Below are 18,308 nucleotides of genomic sequence, written 5' to 3'. Positions count from 1 at the left end.
AATGACAAAATATGTAATTTTTGCTTCGTGATATGTGACAGTATTACATGTCCACTGTGAACACAGATTACTATTGATTAGCCAAGATAACAAAAGCCAAAGCTCCTGCACAACCTGAAATAATTTAAGGGAGAACTATTCCGAGAGGTTAACAAAATAGAGTAATGCCAATTTTGAATCCTGTCATATAACCAGTCAGTTGCTCAATCACTGCTGCAAAGTATTTCCCAAAGACCTTACCTTGTGTTAAATTGAATTCTGTAACTCAAACCATTTTGAAGGGTTACTGTCATAGATACATGAAATGAAGGCTTCCCAGTGTTCTCTTCAAAAATCAAGGGTTTAATAAATGGATACCACCATACAAGTTGTCCTGGCGAGAGACCGTAACTTTACTAGAATTTGGTGCACTATTGCTTCTGCTAACTAATAACATTGAATTCTCTAAACATGAAAAATATAGGAATTAACATCAGCAAGATAATGTACAGCCTGAATTCATTCTTTATAAATAATACCTTTCAAAAACCATACACAAATAGCAAATGCATAAAAGCTTAATTTATTTTTCTTTAAGTTTAAATAATATCTTGCTTGTAAATATATGATTTGTTACTGCTTGTCTCATGCAAGTAAGTGTGCTGTACACATAATGGAGAGCTGTGTAAATTCTGGAACCATACGCTGAAGCAAAATTTGTTGAAACAATGGTAGTGCAGGGTTGTATTGCAATACCATTTATTGCTAACAAGAAATCAGGTGAAGAGTGTTATGCATTAAAGGAGCTTTGTCACTGCATTGGGAAGTTTTCAGGCAGATTAAGTGCTAGGAACCCACCTGTACTCAAGATCCACCACACTGACTGTAGGGCTAAGTTGGCATTGAACAGAGAAAGTATCTGCTTTAGCACCAACTGTAGTTATATATGTGGTTATTTTATATGCTAAAAATATATAGAGGCAGATGAAATCAGTGACACAGTGACCGTAACTCACGGTACCACAGATCGCACCACCACACTTTCTTCATATTTACAAATCTAGTAAAGCGTTTTGGAAAACACGTTACCAGACTGCTTCCCTTGTGTGTAAACCAGCCTGAAAAGAAAAAAAAAAATGACTTTCTGAAAACCACATAGAGTTGTTTCAATAATAGACTATTAAATACTGCCTAGATACTTCCCTGTTCATGAGTTACACATTGCAAGGCAGGGGTTTACTTTTTTTTTAAAAAAAAACTTTTCTCTATTTTGTATCTTATAGGTGAGTAGCAACATTTTTCATAGCCTGTGCTGAGAATCGTGGCTGTGGCCTCCAGGTGATCCGTGACTCCTTCGTGATTTGTATGTGTCCTGATAGGGGTCAGAATACTCCTCCTCCACAAGTGGGTATTGGCCTCGGCTATGCTGGGAGCCTGAAGACAAACGGTTACGGTTCTTCCGCGCCCTCTCGCTGTGACCATTTTCATCAGAGTGCACCAAGCGTGTTCGTTCAACAGGTAAGTGTTCACCAGAGTGATTGCTGTTGCTCATCCGTTGGCCCTAGTTAACACAAAGGATAAGGAGTTAGATTAATGGAACTGCTGTAAGTTAACATGGAAGAGAGTAATAGACCTCCTAATAGATAAAATTTAAGGACATAAGCCAGGATTATGTATAGAAAGTAATTACAAGCTGATTCAGTTAGGGTGATTATTTTTTAATTCTCATTTTTACCTTGTGAGAAATGAATACTTGAAAGGTTTATGGAGCTGAGAAGGCAGAAGATATCTTCTTCACCAATAAATCAATGACAAGCTTTTTCAACTTATCCAGAATAATAGAACAAGCAGATGTGGCCGGTTCTTGAATGGATGGGGGTGGGCAGACGGGGTAGTTGTTGACGTAAACTGATGTCCTTTGGGGAAGGAAATCTGTCATTCTTGCCTTGTCTGGCCTACATGTGACCCACAGGGATGTGGTTGACACTTAACTGCCCTGTAAAATGGCCTAGTAAGCCACTCAGTTCAAGGGCAATTAGGGATGGGCAACAAATGCCAACGACATCCACATCCCATGAAAGAATAAAGAAAAATTAAAACTAATCTTCGACAACATTTCAGTGCGCAAGTGGTCAATCTATGGAATAGACACCCAAGGAAAATCTAGTAATAATTCCTTCAAATGCAAATTAGAACATAGCATTGTATGATACAGTATATGAATAATTCAAGACATGACATGTTGTAAGTGTAAATGCTTGGGAGGAAGGAATTGACTTTGGAACTATGTTTCCCAAAGGTTTCCATCTCTGCCATTTTACTCATGCCATTTGTCATAATGGTGTTGGTTACAAAACATATCTCTTAAAGAGGTCTTCGTGGTCTTCTGAAAAATAACAGCAAATCCTTATGAACTACTTGTAACCATATAACACCACACTGACCTTAGGTCTGGGCCATGTGCTTTCTCACATCCCTGTGTGAGCGGTTCTGTACTCAGTCCCACATTAACCCTGTATATACCAGTCCCTTATACTACACCTCCCTCCAAATCTTTATTCCATGGATATAGAGTTACATTAGTTTACTTCAAGTTTTACACTGTTATAAGTCTTATGCATTCACCTTATTGTTACAACTGCGTTTGTTTCAGCTAAACGAAATAAATGACATTCATTTGCTGGATGGACGAACATGGTTTTCATCTCCTTGGCGCTGCTTTTCTTCTTTCCTCATATGGACAATTGTGAAGCCCTCTGAGGCTGAGGAAGAGCATTCCTGTGGCGAGAAGAGGGTTTAGTGGTACGCTCACCGCTGCATTTTGGTGTCGATGGTAAGCGACAGGTACCAGGTTCCAGGATCCCTTGTGGTTATGGCCTGCTGACTGGAATTTGCAGAATGTGCACAATGGTTGTTGTGTCGACCAGCTGTACCATCGTCGTAGTTGGAGGTAGAGATTTCGCAGACTGCTGATCATTCTCTGGTACCGCTTCCACTGGAGGTGTCAGAGTAATCAAGTGAGCAATAGGTTGATCTGAACATTAGGGAATTTCCGGGACCTGGAATAATAATAATGGGCAAACCTGCTCCACGAAGAGGGAAGAGAGATCCAAGATGAAACCTGAGCCTGGATATTCTTTAGTAATTGAGTACTCAGGACTGTGGTGTTCTGGTTGGCTAATCACAGTGGTCGTCTTTACATCCTCGCTGTCTGGAGGAGATCCAGGGCATCCTTGCTCAGAAGAGAGAAAGACTGGTTACAGATGACTCACCTCAGCTCAAAGATCTGTTTGTTGCCCCGTGTTGTATTCTTTCCACTGATCGTTTTTCCCTTGGCAGAGTATAATTTCTTCTGTGCTATTTTCTGAGCTCACATTCTGTATTTGTGCTTCTGCCAATTGTTTTTGAAATACCTCAGTCTTTTCAGTGAGAACTTCTACCTTTGCTTGCAATTCTATGTTCTTGATTTTTATCTCTTCATATACCTCTTTGAGAATGTTCCTTCCAAATGTTCAACTATTTTCTTCAGCGCATCAATCTCTTTTTGTACCTCTTTATTGGACATTCCTGAGCCTTCTCTGAAAACTGGTTCATCAGCAAAGCAGCATTACATTTATTTGCTTTGCTTTGCAATGTAAGAGCTTTGTTCCTCTGGAACCTGAGGGATCCTTGTAGCTTGTGAAGGTCCTTCAACAGGTTTTCTTTCTCGTTGCAAAGCTCAAGTACTTCGTCTTGAGTTTTTCCATAATGTATCAGAGTCTCTTGAGTTTGTTACATCGTTCTGCCATTCTACTGCTCAGGGTATTCTTTATTCCATGATGTTGCTGAAGGGTAATGGACTGTTTTTGAATCTGATCCTGAAGGACGGTTAGCTGCTCTTTCAACTGTTTATTTTCTTGTTCAGCTGTTGTCTTCCCACTCTGTGTATCAGTGCATAGCTTTGTCATTACTCATAGCTCTAATGCAGCTTTTCATGAAGTAGCATTCCATGTCTTATCCAACTCCTCGTGTTTTTCCAGGGATCGTCAAATTCCAGGGATTGGTTCGTCAAACACTTATTCAAGGCAATGACCTCTGTGAGTGTCTTTCTTGTCTGCTGTCATGCCTGGCTGTACTTCAGGCTGAGTTCTCCTAACTCAGCTTTGAGAAGAACATTCTTGTGCTTTTTCTTGATCCGCCTGGTGCAAGGCATTTTCCTTGTCATTCACTAGCTGCTACTGGTACAGTTCTGGAAATGTGTCCATGTCTTGGAAAAGGAAATCATTTAGGATTTCAGCCTTGGGCTTCCCATAAAGATATATCACTGGGGCTTCTAGAGAATTCTGTGCCTCACTGGCATCTTGTACAATTTGTTCGGGTGCTGTATTTTGTCCTTTCTTCACTTTGCTAGCTGGGTTTTTTTTAATACCTCTTTTTACGCTCTGATCTTTCCTCAGCTTGATGGTTAAAATATTCATCAAAGGCTGTTAACAGTTCCTCTAGGTTGGTTATGGATTCATCAATGTCTTGCATCAGGACGAAGCGATTAGCAAGATAACCAAACCAGGAATCAAAGGCATTAATCTGGTCTTCCTCTGATTGTTTACTGAGGCCTGAGGTGCTCAACTAACGTGAACAATCAGTCCTCAAAGATGCCAAATGTCCTGTTGGATTTGGCCTTGGGGGTTGGTCCAAACTGAACTGCTAAGTTGGATTTTTGATCCATGTTGAAGATTTTTAAAGTGTGGTTAAAGCTTTAAGAGCTGAGAGGCTTCCAAAATAACATCACCGTCCACTGTAGAACAATGGATTTCCCACGCTTACTGGTTTTGGCAGGCTTCACAAAATGGCAATGGTGCATTTTGGACAAGGAACGTTTAACAATGGCTGTGTGGGTCGGCTGTCTGCCAACTTGATTTATCCAGCGATGTGGCATTGCGAGTAGCAAGGTGTTTAAATTAACCGCGGGCTTGTTGTTTAAGGATTTTGATTGTCATAAGGTACCTAAGCGTTAAGTTAATTATTCAATTTTTTCCCTTTCAATTCAGAGGCCACACATTGCGGCTCGGAGTTAGGGATCGGGATTAGTGATGAGCTCTGTTCAAATGGCTCTTCTAACTGAATTAGTCGGGACTGGCTGCAGCCTGGAAGTTAGAGATTTAGATCTCCCTTGCAGCTTCAGTGGACTGAAACTGGACTTCCAAGGGGGATTCTAGATAAATCTTCTGCTGCAGTAAATCTTTAAGGGGAGGTGGTGGCATAGTGGTATTGTCACTGGACTAGTAATCCAGAGACCCACGTTTGAATCCTGCCATGGCTGATGGTGGAATTTGAATTCAACAAAAATCTGGAATTACAAGTCCAATGATGACCATGTCGATTGTGGTTAAAAACCCATCCAGTTCACTAACGTCCTTTAGGGAAGGAAATCTGCCGTCCTTACCTGATTTGGCCTACATGTGACTCCAGACCCACAGCAGTGTGGTTGACTCTTAAATGCCCTCTGAACAAGAGCGATTAGGGATGGGCAATAAATGCTGGCCTAGCCAGCGACACCCACATCCCATGAATGAATAAAAGAACATCTTCAAGACCTTTCTGTCTGGGGCTTTTTCTGGTGAATTTCTTCTGTGCTTGTAACTTCAATTGTGAGCCTCTTTCAGTTCAGAATCTGTTGTTTTTTTTCTTAGTTTCTCAGCATTCTTTTGAGGTTTTTATGATTCCGAGCTGACACCATGTCATAATGGTGTTGGTTGCAGAATGTGTCTGTTAAAGAATTCTTTGTAGTCTTCATTAACTACTTGTAACTAAATACATATGTACAGTAAAGGGTACAGACTTGGAGCTTTCTCCCTCTCTAGGTCTTAACACATCTCTGGCCAACAACACACTAACCCTAGGGGCGGAATTTTCCGTGCTTGCTGGGCGTCGGGAGAGCTTGGTGGCGTGAGCGGACAATTCGGCGAGCAGGCCAAAAATTGGTTTCATGATGTCGTGAACCCAGTTTGCAATCGTTCACTCAGCCCATTGATGGCGGGCCGCATTTCCCACCATCGAGCGTTGGGAACCTCATTGTAATACATCTGTATATCATTATAAGGCTGGCCTGCCAGACTTATCCCCTCACCCGACCCCAAGCTGGATCGTCCGTCCATGTTGACGTGCAAGTGTTTCACAACTGCACATAAGTGACGTGCACCTTGTGAGCTGCACTTCACTCAGTACTTCGAGTTTGTTTGCTTATCTTGCTTCAGGCAGCGCTCACAGTCATCAGCGCCTGGCTTCGCAGGCAGCACCACAACACTTTTAGGGGGGCCCACGGGCAGGTCTCTACCTACCAGACCAGCCATAAGGCAGGGGTGGCTTTGTATGCTGCAGGACTAAGGCTTGCTTGGAGAAGGGGGAGAAGTGGCCTCAGGAAAGGGAAGAGGCTGCAGGGCGAGGACTGTACTGAAGGAACAGGTACCCCAGGGTTTGTGTGGGGGCACAAGTTAATCTGTGCAAGTGGCCTCAAGATGGTGAGACCAGAGGAGGCAGTCTCCAGGGCAGATGAGACCAGATGGAGATGTGAGAGTGTGTGTGAAAAAGTGATGGGTGATGTACCTTGAGCTAGCAGTAATGAGATGTCAGTGAGTGTGTGATTTGCTTGAGTGTGTGATTTTAAGAGTGACGAGATGGTTGCCATACCCTGGCAGCACACATGAGATCATTCATCATCTATCTGCATTTCATGGCCAACGTCTTCTGTGCAGCATTGGCACTGATCACCACTGCCATCGCCTACCAAGCTGGAGTGGTAATGTTGCTGCCCCTCCTGTGGACAGAGCGTCGGGCCCCCACAGTGCCCAAAAGGTATTCAAGGGATGCGTCACCGAACCTAGGGGCTGTAATTTTCTTGCCTTTTGGGGCCATGTCTTATTTGCAGCAGTCCTGGGTTGGAAACACTGAGGGGTGTGCACGTGGCTGTACTTTAACGTGATGCCCAGCGTGATGAAGGGGTGAGGTGACAGCACGGCGTGCGATTTGAAGCCCACCCGCCATGGAAATGGCGTCTTTCCTGGGAATGCATAATTAATGGGGCAATACGCCTGAGAAGCCAGCATTGCGGCCAGCGGGTAAAATCTCATTCTACCCACCCACTACCGCACTTAGTGCAACTCTGGGATGATTCTGCTCTTGTTCTGGGTAATGTGCCTTCTTACATCACGATGTGGGCAGTACTGTACTCAGTCCCAGATTAACCCAGTACACACCAGAACCTTATACTACACCATCCTTGAGTCTGTTGCAGAGTAATCGGTAGCAATTGATCACTATGATTATTGAACAACTTCATTAACGCTATATAAGGTGACGAATAGGATGCTGAAACGTGAACTAGACAGACTGTTTTCTTTTTTCATCAAGCAATTCTGATGTTCATTGCAATGAAGATCTGGTTGTGTCAGCCCAATTGATGCCTCCAGAGTATCAGTGAAAAGGTTCATGTGAGCTACTGCAACTGTGCTCAGATTAAACTGCTGATAACTCACCTGCAGATATCAATGATGATATGCTATTCAATGGCAATTTGCAGAACAATGAATCTTTGCTGCACAATGTGTGTCTACACGGTACTTTGAAAGTTACCAAGGGGCTTGTATTTCCATTTGAGTCCTTGATGTATCCACCATTTCACAGCCAGGCTCATGAGGCTGAAACCACAAAGCAACTCAATAGTCCTTCTTTAGCCAACATTTTTATCCCTTTCACACAATGAGAACTGTTTCCTGTCCTAAATCATGAATCTCCACACAACCTGCCCCCGTAGGCTGTCCATCTCTGGTATAGTCTGATTAGAGTGGTCATGCTACTGAGGGTTATGATAAGAATGCCTGAACTGCTACATTTGGGATTGTTACTTATCTAAAATAAACAGGAAAGACACATGATAAGGCGTATGGTTCTTACAGACCAGTGACAGGCCTTCTTGCAGGATCAAGAACCCCAGGGGCAGAAGTCCTGCCACCAAGAGCTGTCTGCCAATCAGAAGCTGTTAGAGCTACTGAATGGAGCGCCACCAGGGAGTTGGGGGGAGGTGTGTGAGCAGTGAGAGCTGGAGGGGGTTGCTCTCAGCCAGCCACCCCTTTCCCAATGCTCGGTCCTGTGATCAGGCACTGAGAGCCCGCATAGGACTTAGGAGTAGGAATAGGCCACACAGCTCTTCGAGTCTGTTCCACCATTCAATAAGATTATGGATGATCTGGTTGTGGTCTCAGCTCCACTTTTCTGTCTGCACCCCATAATCCCTTGAGTCCCTTGCCTAACAAAAATCTGTCTAACTCAGCCTTGAATAAATTAAAAAACCAAGCCTCCGCTACCTTCTGGAAGAGAATTCCACAATCTGATGACCCTTCGAGAGAAAAAAATTTGCCTCATCTCTGTCTTAAAGGGATATCTCTTATTCTTAAACTATGTCCCCAAGTTCTAGTTTCCCCACAAGATGAAACATCCTCCCAATATCCACCCTATCCAGTCCCCTCAGGATCTTATATGTTTCAATAAGATCACCTCTCATGCTTCTAAACTCCAATGGGTTATAGGCCTAACCTGTTCAATCTTTCATCATAAGGTAAGCTCTCCATCCCAGGAACGAGTTGTGTGAACTGTCTCTAAACTGCTTCTAAAGCAATTATATCTTTTTGTCAAATAAGGAGACCAAAACTGCACACAGTACCCCAGATGTGGCCTCACCAAGGCCCTGTACAGCTGCAGTAAAACGTCCCCACTTTTATATTCCATTCCTCTCGCAATAAATGCCAACATTCCATTCGCCTTCCTAATCACTTGCTGTACCTACATACTAACTCTATTGCTCTATACCAGAGAGTTCTGCAATCTCTCTCTATTTAATATATTGCTTTTCTATGCTTCTTGCCAAAATGGACAAGTTCACATTTACCCATGGTATACTCCATCTACCAAATTTTTGCCCACTCACTTAACCTATCTATATCCCTTTGCAGACTCTCTACCTCCTCATGACAACTTACTTTCCTACCCATCTTGTTATCAACAGCAAATTCAGCTACCATACAATCACTCCCTCCAAGTCGTTAATAGAGATTGTAAATAATTGAGGACACAGCACTGATCCTTGTGGTATTCCACTAGTTACAGCTTGCCAATCTGAAAGAGACCCATTTATCCCCACTCTTTGCTTCCTAGTAAGAAAAAATCCAAGGGGTGGACACACCATCCGTAGTAAAATAGAAAAGTTAAAGATAGTACCAAACTTTAAGAAAAAGCATATAATTGTGCAAAGGCAGGTGACAAGTCAGAAGATTGGACAGAATATAAGACACAGCAAAGAATGACTAAAAGGCTAATAAGGAGGGAGAAATTAAAGCATGAGAGAAAGCTAGCCAGAAATATAAAAACAGATAATAAGTTTCTATAGATATTTTAAAAAGAAAAGAATTAACAAAGTGAGCATTGGCCCGATAGAAAGTGAGTCTGGAGAATTGATAATGGAAAACAAGGAGATGGCAGATGAATTTGGCAGGTATTTTACAACAGTTTTCACTATAGAGGATACAAGTAACATCCCAGCAGCAGCTATAAATCAGGAAATAGAAGTAGGGAAGGAAGTCAGGAAAATTATAGTCACCAGAGAAGTGGTGCTGGGTAAATTGTTGGAGCTGCAGGCTGACAAGTGCCAGGGTCCTGATGGACTTCATCCTAGGGGTCTCCAAAGAAGTGTCTAGTGAGATAATTGATACATTGGTTTTAATTTTCCAAAACTCCCTAGATTCAGGGAAGGTCTCATTGGATTGCAAGATAGCAAATGTAACTCCTTTATTCAAAAAGGGAGGGAGACAGAAAGCAGGAAACTACAGTCCAGTTAGCTTAACATCTGTCATAGGAAAAATGTTAGAAGATATTATTAAATAAGTTATAGCACATCACTTGGATAAGCTCATGGTCATCAGGCAGAGTCAACATGGTTTTTGTGAAATGGAAATCATGTTTAACCAACTTACTGGGGTTCTTTGAGGAAGTAACATGTGCTGTGGATAAAGGGGGACCAGTGGATGTACTGTACTTAGATTTCCAGAAGGCATCTGATAAAGTGCCACATCAAAGGTTATTGCGGAAAATAAAAGCTCATGGTATAGTGGGTAACATATTGACATGGATAGAAGATTGGCTGGCTAACAGGAAGCAGAAAGAAGGCATAAATGGGTCTTTTTCAGGTTGACAAGATGTAATGAGTGGTGTGCCACAGGGATCAGTGCTGGGACCTCAACTGTTTACAATTTATATAAATGACTTGGATGAAGGGATTGAAGGGATGGTTGCCAAATTTGCTGATGACACAAAGATAGGTAGGAAAGTAAGTTGTGAAGAGGACATTAAGGAGGCTACAGAAAGATATAAGACAGAAATTTACCCTTGGCATGCAGGCTCAGCAGGGGCAGGCGGGGACAGTCAGGAAGCCGACCGCCACCCACCATTGGGCCCAGAAGGCAATTTCACGCTGGCTGGCCAATTAAGGTCCGCCCAGCGTGAAATGCAAGCGGCAGCGATCAGCGCTGCCTGTGCAGGTGGGGGGAGGAGTGGAAGCTGGGCAAGCGTGAACTTTGCGCATTACACAATCTCCCTAAGGCACAGAGCTGCTGCAGGGAGATGAAGATATATGAAAAAAATAAAAATGTAATGAAACATGTCCCCTCAAGTGACCCTGTCACATGAACAGGGACATGTTAGTAATGAAAAATGAAAATTTTTATTTTGTTTTCATTTGCTTTTGGAAACCTCATCCTGCCTGCTCACCCACTTTATGATCTCAATTGACGATGGGGCAGGAAGGCCATCCATAGGCCTTCTCAACACGGACTTATCTGGCTGCAGGTGGGAAGGTGGTGGGATTAAATTAAATGCCCCCATCACCAAACACGCCATGGGAGGGAACAAGTTTCGCCCCTAATGTCCCAGCTGATGATCTCCATGTTAGCATCTTTGACTGGACAAATTTGTCTTGCTGAGCTCCTCCATTCAGCTATAATCTGTGGGTTTTGTTAATCAACAATGGGATTGACTAAGGAAATATTGATTTTGTATTTTAGATAGCAGCTCATTTTTATGCTCTTGTATAGAGTTTCGCTGATGTGTTGCTGATAGAAAGTTTATGGGAAGCTTTTAAGGTTGTCTGAGTGCATCAGCTCATTATGTGATTTATAATCAGTCTTCAATCTTCCTGAACAGATCATTTTAGATAATCCCTTTTTGGTCTTGCTTTACTAATTCTTAATCAAGTTATGGGTCTCCTTTGTGCTACATTTGCAGTACAGTATAACATCAAGCTGCACTGTGAACTTTCTCGTTTGCTATTGTCCAGCCTCTCAGTGCCATACTAACTTGCCACTTTTGTCTTTCCAGAGGCAAGAACCTCCTGAAGAAGATACCTCAGAGCAGAACAATCTTTCTGAGGATGCACCATCAAACACTCCATCCGCTCCAGGTGCTATCACATAGATTAGCTCTCAGCTTGGCTTAGAAAGTGAGTCAGAAGGATTGGCACTGGTGCACCTTCACCATATGGGCTGCAGCAGTTCAAGAAAGTGACTCGCCACCCCCTCCATAAGAGCAATTAGGGTTGGGCATGAATACTGGCCAGAGATACACACATCCCAATAAAAAAACACTTTGCTTGAAGTAATGAAACAAAAATGGCAAACATAATAAGCTGTGTGAGCATAATCAGGGCATGGAAGGGGGACAAAGTCAGTGAGAAGCAATCTTCAAGCTCAAAACACGTTTGGAAGCCACTAAGTACAATAATCATAGATCTCTATAATCTGAATGCCTGGAACTGAGGCCCAGGCCATCAGAACAGTGGCAATGATCATCGGATTGCCACTGCAATTGAAAATTCCCCAACTCGATGCTACCATGTATTTCTGCCAGGACCTTCCCAGCCTGGCTTTGCCAGAAATGCACAGCTCAGTGTCCATCGGTGAATTCCATTAAAGCAGAGTATGGTCACGGGAAGACAGAATCAGCCATGATTGAATGGCGGAGCAGACTCGATGGGCCATATATATATATATATATATATAATATATATATTTATATAGAACATGTCCCTCTTTTAATAGCACTGGCTGCTGTATGGCAAGTTTAAATGACCAGTCTGAGTGTTAGTGAATGGGTGAGTGGATAAATGAGTGAATGGATAGGCAGATGAGGTGGGTAAGTGGGTATGGGGTAGGTGAGTGAAGTGGATAAGTGGGTAAGTAGGCAGGGGGTTAGGTGTATAAATGGTTAGGTGAGTGAGGTGGGTAAGCGTGTTGGTAGGTAAGTAAGTAAGGTGTGTAGTTGGTAAGGTGGGTAGCTTGGTAGGGGGTAGGTTGGTGAGATGGGTGAATGGATAGGGGGTTGGCTGATGAGGTGGTTAAGTGGGTGAGTGAGTAGTTGTGTTGGGGATTAGCCAGGGGTTGAGGGGAGTCAGGTAATCAGGGGATAGTTGGATCAGGTTGGGTGTGGGGGTAGTAGTCAGGGGGGGATCAGAAGGTTAGTTAGGTCGGGGGGGAGTGGTGGTGAAGTCAGGTCAGGTTGAATGGGTAGCCAGGTGGTCAGGGGGGTAGTCGGGTGAGACGGAGGGTGGTTGAGATGGGCCTGGGGTAGTCGGGTTGAGTCTGGAGGATAGTCAGTTGGTTGGGGGTTAGTCACATCGGGAGGGTAGTCGGGTGATCATGGGGTTGCCAGGTTGGGTTGGGAGGGGTCTAGTCGCTGGTTGGCACAGGCTTGGGTTAGGGGGGTATTTGGATGGTCAAGGATACTTCAGAGGGTTGGGGTTTGTTGGGAGGTCAGTTGTGTAGATATCTCTATGTTAGAACAGGTTTTAATCTGTCTAATATTTTCTAGGTAACAACCAAGAAAGTACCAAGGAACTACCCAAATTCTCCGAATCTTAACTCAGAGTCGGAGGCATTCACAGAGGATCCCTGGAGGAGGGAAATTGCTCATCAGAAGTTGAAACTTCCCAGGCAATTCCCACGGAGGTCGGCACATCAGGATGTCCACATGTCCTGATGTGCATCTTCAGTTGTACGTCCACTCTCTGATGATCTGGATGCCAGAGGATTTGACCGAGTGTCCTTTAAGTGCAATAGTGCTTCCAGTCAGTGAGTCAGTGCCTGAAGTCACTGCAGATTGGCCACTGGGCTAGATTGCCATTCCAGCCAATTAAAATCATGTCCATGTCCTCTTTACATCAGAGGACCCTGTCAATGTCCTAATTAGGACGCCAATTTGAATGTATTCCTGAGGCACATGGTCCACCTCCTGTGCCAGCCACTTAAATGAAGACAGGAGTTAAAAATGGCAGTCAGCAGGAATGGGGTAGTAAGTCAAAACAATCAATTTGAACAGCTCCCTGCCCTGCTCTCACCTGGTGACATGGATTAAAATTGACCCACTTTGCCTGCTCTCTCAGAGTAACTTTAGTCCTCGAGAAGAAATGGAAATCATGAAAAGTCATGAGGGCTAATTTGGACTTGGTAGTGCCTGGTTTTTGGGAGCTACGATGCCCTCTAAAGTTCCAAAATTTGCATCCACAGTGTGTGTGCGCACATTTTGGCATGAGGTGTGCCAGATGCCATATTTGTAAAGGGGTCATTGCCTGTGTAGTGAATGTCCATCAGAAGCATGCAGAGCAGACAGATCGTGACACCAATCAGTGCACAACACTGATCTGACACCAGTGCTGCCATCTTGGAGCGCCACACTTCAACCGAGTACCTCTATTAACTTCATACAGCTGAACACAATGTAAAGCAGCATTAAGGACTCCCCCACTCGTGCCATTTAAATAGATCAACAATTGTTACTGGCTAGTTGCTGAGTTATTTCTTCTGGCTCTTTTACAATGTTACATATTTTTGGTGTTTTTCATTGTTGATTCAAGCTTCAAAAGTCTACAGAGAGTGCTGTGTCAGGAGCTGAAGGACTTTTTTCTGACTTTAAGCTTCTACATAAGCCAGCTGCTCCCAGTCATTGGTGCATTAGTAGGCCTTCCTCTCTGAAAATAGCCTGACTTGGAGAATAAGTAGAGATCCCAATAAAGCAGGACAAGCTGCTCAGAAGAGGGAGGAGGAACGGGGCAGAGGGGTGGTTCGGGGAAGGCTCTCAGCAGGAAGCTGCTTCTGTCCAGGATGTTCAGGGAGCGATTCTCCTACCTGAACTTCAGCGATGGCCAATGTTTGATATGTGTGTGCTTCACTAAGGAGTTCATCAATGAAATCTCTAACTGCTGCAACCACAAACAATTCCAACCCAGAGCAATGCAAGGCCCACATCTGCAATGACTGTGAAGATGACCATGGCCGTGAACTTTCATGCTTCTGGCTCCTTCCAGACTGCTGCTATTGGATATATTCGCAACATGTCATAGTTTGCAGTGCACTGTTGCATAAGGGAGGTCACTCAGGTTCACTATGCAAAGAGATACAACTTCATTTTATTCCCTCTTGCCAATGAGAGAGCAGATGGAGTGAGCAGCAGAGTTTGGAGGGATTACTAACACCCTCATGATGCAGGGTGCCATTGACTGCCTGCACATTGCTTTTCATATGCCTCATGCCACTCTGCCATGTATTGGAACTGAAGGGATTCCACTCCCACAACATGCAGCTGGTATGTGACTATGGGCAGGGCATCTTGCAGGTCAATGACCACTGTGACTGGCACTTACCTGGCAGGGGAGAGACCTTTATCGCGTTTCTGCCAGGGAAAGAGCAATGGCTATAACCAGTCAAACCCCTTACCATGGGGTACCTAACACCATCCGAGTCATGGTGAAGGGCAGCGAGCAAGGAACAGGAATGGATAGGACCTTCTTCACCAAAAGGATCCTATTCAAGCTGTGTGGTTTCGAGGCTGCGGAGATCTACTGCCTCCAGGATTTCCCCAGCACTGGTTTCTTTGATGTGACCTTCAAGCACGTGGCAGCTTGTGTCAAACTCCTGAAGGTGTTTGAGGAAAAGAAAGACCTGCCAGAAATGAAGATCCTGACGGCAGAGCCGCTCTTTGTTCTACCGTTGCATCGTGAACGGGTTGCGACGGTGCATCTGTACAACCCCTACGTCCCTGTCACTGACGTGCTCACCTTCCTTACCAGGTACTTCGATAAGGTTGGGAGCTGCACTGGAGTTAAAGATAATTTGGGGATCTGGACATGTAAACGCCAGGTTAAGATAATGCTCAAGACCGACGGTAAGGGTGCCGTTTTCCACCCCCCTTCCAGATTCGCTATCGGGGGAAGCCATGGGTACCTTGTCTACGCTGGGCAACCCAAACTTTGTCACTCATGCGGCAAGTCTGGTCATGTGGTGGCCAACTGCAGTGCTGTCCTCTGCAAGAACTGCAAAAAGGAAGGGCACCAGACAAAAGATTGTAAACAGGCTAAGTGCTGCAACCTGTGTGGCGAGGCAAGTCACCTCTACAAGACCTGCCCCAAACATTGCCGTACTTATGCACAGGCAGCTAAAGCCAACGAGGGGGAAGCAGAAGAAATGCCTCGTGTCACTCCAACCACCAAAGCCCCCAGGGAGAACAACGAGACAAAGGAGGACACAGAGAGAGACAAGGTGGAGGAAAAGATTGGGGCAACAGACAGCCAATCAACAGCACTGCCCCCTGATCCTCCCACTCCTCAGGAGAGCGAATCAACGGAGGAGGAGGAGGCAGCAGTGGGAAAGCAGCAGGGGGAGTGGCAGCTGGTGAAGAGAGCAAAAAGGAAGAAGGGGCAAAAAAGAAACCAAGCCTCTTCCCAGACAAGAGTCAAGAGGCGTCTCCTATCCGACACAGATAACAAGAGCAGCAGCTCTTCGGATGAAGAAATGCCAGGGCAGCGCCAACAGAAGAAGCGGCAAAACGCTAGGGAGTTGGAGGACAAGACACCCAAGCTCCAGAACACTGGAGAAAATGAGGAGACCAACGCACCCCAACTTTGCCCACAACCTGAAGAGGCCAGTGTACCACAACCTCAGGAATCTGGGAACAGTGAGGCGCTCAGCGCACCCCAGCTCCGGGAAGCCAGCAACGCCCCAGAGAGGGAGAGGATTGGAGAAGCTTCTCCAACAGAGGACATTTCAAACCCCGCTCTCTGCACAGACCCCCCAGATGCCACCCGAGCAGAACATCTCCAATGGGAGGTTCAGGACGCTTTCCTCAGCCCATTCCAAGTGAAGCAATTTGAGCACACCACAGGCATGAAGGAACTCTCAGAGAGAACAGGTTTGGTAAGCGACTAACTGCTTTAAAATGGGTGTGAAGATTGTATCCATAAATGTGCGTAGCATTAAATCTACTACGTGATGTGTTGCGACCTTGGACTACCTTGCCAAGGTCAAAGCTGACCTGTTGTTTTTGTAGGAGTGTGTGATACCACACCTCAGCTCCTACAGGCAATGGTCATCGATCTGGTCGGGAGGAAACGACTCTCGTTCCCCTGGCCTGGGGATTCTGCTGCGGGGAGGCAGCTTCACCGTCTCCCAGGTTAAGGAGGTGGTGGGCGGGCGCCTCCTCGTAGCAGACGTAATGCATAAGAATGCTCCACTCCGTTTAATTAACGTCTACGCCCCGTCACAAGGGGCTGAGCGGCTGGAGGTTTTTCAGCAGCTCCCACTGCTGCTGGCGACCTCCAGACCGGTCATTCTGGGCGGTGACTTCAACTGCATCATTGATGCGGCTGGACGATCCGGCAGGGCCGACAGCAGATTGGATGCTACATCCAGATCCCTGATGGAAACAGTTAAGGATGCCAAGCTGCACGACGTCTTCAGCAACCCTGCAGATGGAGCGCAGCGTAGATACACCTGGTCGCGGCCAGACGGGTCCGTCTGTTCCAGGATAGACTTCCTGTTTGTGTCCCGTGCTTTCACAGTCAGATCCACCGACGTCAAGCCGGTGTTCTTCTCTGACCACTGCCTCCTGCTGGCAGACTGTCACTTAGAGAAGGACCAGAGGGTTGGCAGGGGGGTATGGAAGCTAAACGTGCAACTGCTGACCCCAGAGAACATTGAGGAGCTCAAGAGGGATTACAAAGGTTGGAGAACCATGAAACCCCTCTTTGAGTCACTGACACACTGGTGGGAAGCGATCAAGGGAAACATCAAGAGGTTTTTCGTCCTCAAAGGCACCCAGAAAGCTAGAAAGGAACAGAGGGAAATGTCCCGACTCCAGAAAAACATGCAGAACCTGCTCTGGCTGCAGTCGATGGGGGTCGATATCAAGGAGGAACTCCAAGAGGTGAAGAGCCAGCAAGCCTCGCTCTTTGCCTCGGAGGCCTCCAAGATCATCTTCCATTCCAGAGTCCGCTCTGTAGAGCAGGATGAGACGTGCTCACGTTTCTTCTTCCAAAAGGTACACAGAGAGAGCTCTGTGATCAGCAGCCTGAAGGAAGAAGACGGCTCAGTAAAGTCATTGCAATCTGACATTTTGAGGATTAGCAAATCCTTTTATGCCGGATTATATGACGTGAAGCCCACAGACAGCACGGCCTCCCAGTCCTTCCTGTCCTCTATCACGGAGGTCTTAGATGACAGTACACGGGAGAGTCTGGACAAAGCGCTAACTCCTGACAAACTGACTGAGGCCCTTGAGTCCTTCGAGAAGAGTAAAACTCCCGGAAGCGACGGCTTGCCGGCGGAGTTGTATTTGGCTCTGTGGGACTGGATCGGCCCAGACCTGCTAGAAGTGTACGAGAGTATGCTCCTGACTGGCAGTATGTCAGAATCCATGAGGAAAGGCATTATCACCCTCATCTACAAGCACAAGGGGGAAAGGGAGGAAATTAGAAATTGGCGACCCATTTCACTGTTGAATGTGGACTATAAAATTCTGTCCAAGGTCATCGCCAATCGGGTCAAATCTGCTCTGGAATTGGTGATCCACCCTGACCAGACCTGCACTGTGCCGGGCAGGAAGATCTCTGACAGCCTCGTGCTGCTCAGGGATACGATTGCCTATGTACAGGACAGGGGTGTGGATACCTGCCTCATCAGCCTGGATCAGGAGAAGGCCTTTGACAGAATATCGCACACCTATATGGTGGATGTGCTCTCCAAAATGGGGTTTGGGGAGGGAATTCGCAATTGGATCCAACTGCTCTACACTAACATCAGTAGCGCAGTCTCAATCAATGGGTGGGAATCAGATAGCTTTCCTATTAAATCTGGAGTCAGGCAGGGCTGCCCTCTCTTGCCTGTTCTTTTCGTGTGTTGCATAGAACCCTTTGCTGAGTCCATCAGGAAGGATCCGGGCATAAGAGGAGTGATGATCCCAGGTAGTGGAGGCACTCAGAT

General features: G+C 45.4%; 1 protein-coding gene across 5 annotated transcripts in view; it reads right to left on the bottom strand.

The window, feature by feature from the left end:
- Window positions 1-321: 321 nt before the first annotated feature.
- Window positions 322-18,308, bottom strand: part of cacnb4a (calcium channel, voltage-dependent, beta 4a subunit) — a 205,855-nt gene continuing 187,868 nt past the window's right edge. For 4 of the 5 annotated variants that reach the window (XM_041201270.1, XM_041201271.1, XM_041201272.1 and 1 more), the window contains one exon: window positions 322-1,540. In XM_041201270.1, the coding sequence (XP_041057204.1) occupies window positions 1,280-1,540 (261 nt within the window). In that variant the 3' untranslated portion in view covers window positions 322-1,279. The remainder of the gene's footprint in view (window positions 1,541-18,308) is intronic. The other variant, XM_041201274.1, reaches the window with a different exon arrangement.

Source organism: Carcharodon carcharias, chromosome 12, assembly GCF_017639515.1.
Source record: "Carcharodon carcharias isolate sCarCar2 chromosome 12, sCarCar2.pri, whole genome shotgun sequence".
In the NCBI taxonomy this organism is placed as follows: domain Eukaryota; kingdom Metazoa; phylum Chordata; class Chondrichthyes; order Lamniformes; family Lamnidae; genus Carcharodon; species Carcharodon carcharias.
This window is presented reverse-complemented; position numbering and strand designations above follow the sequence as displayed.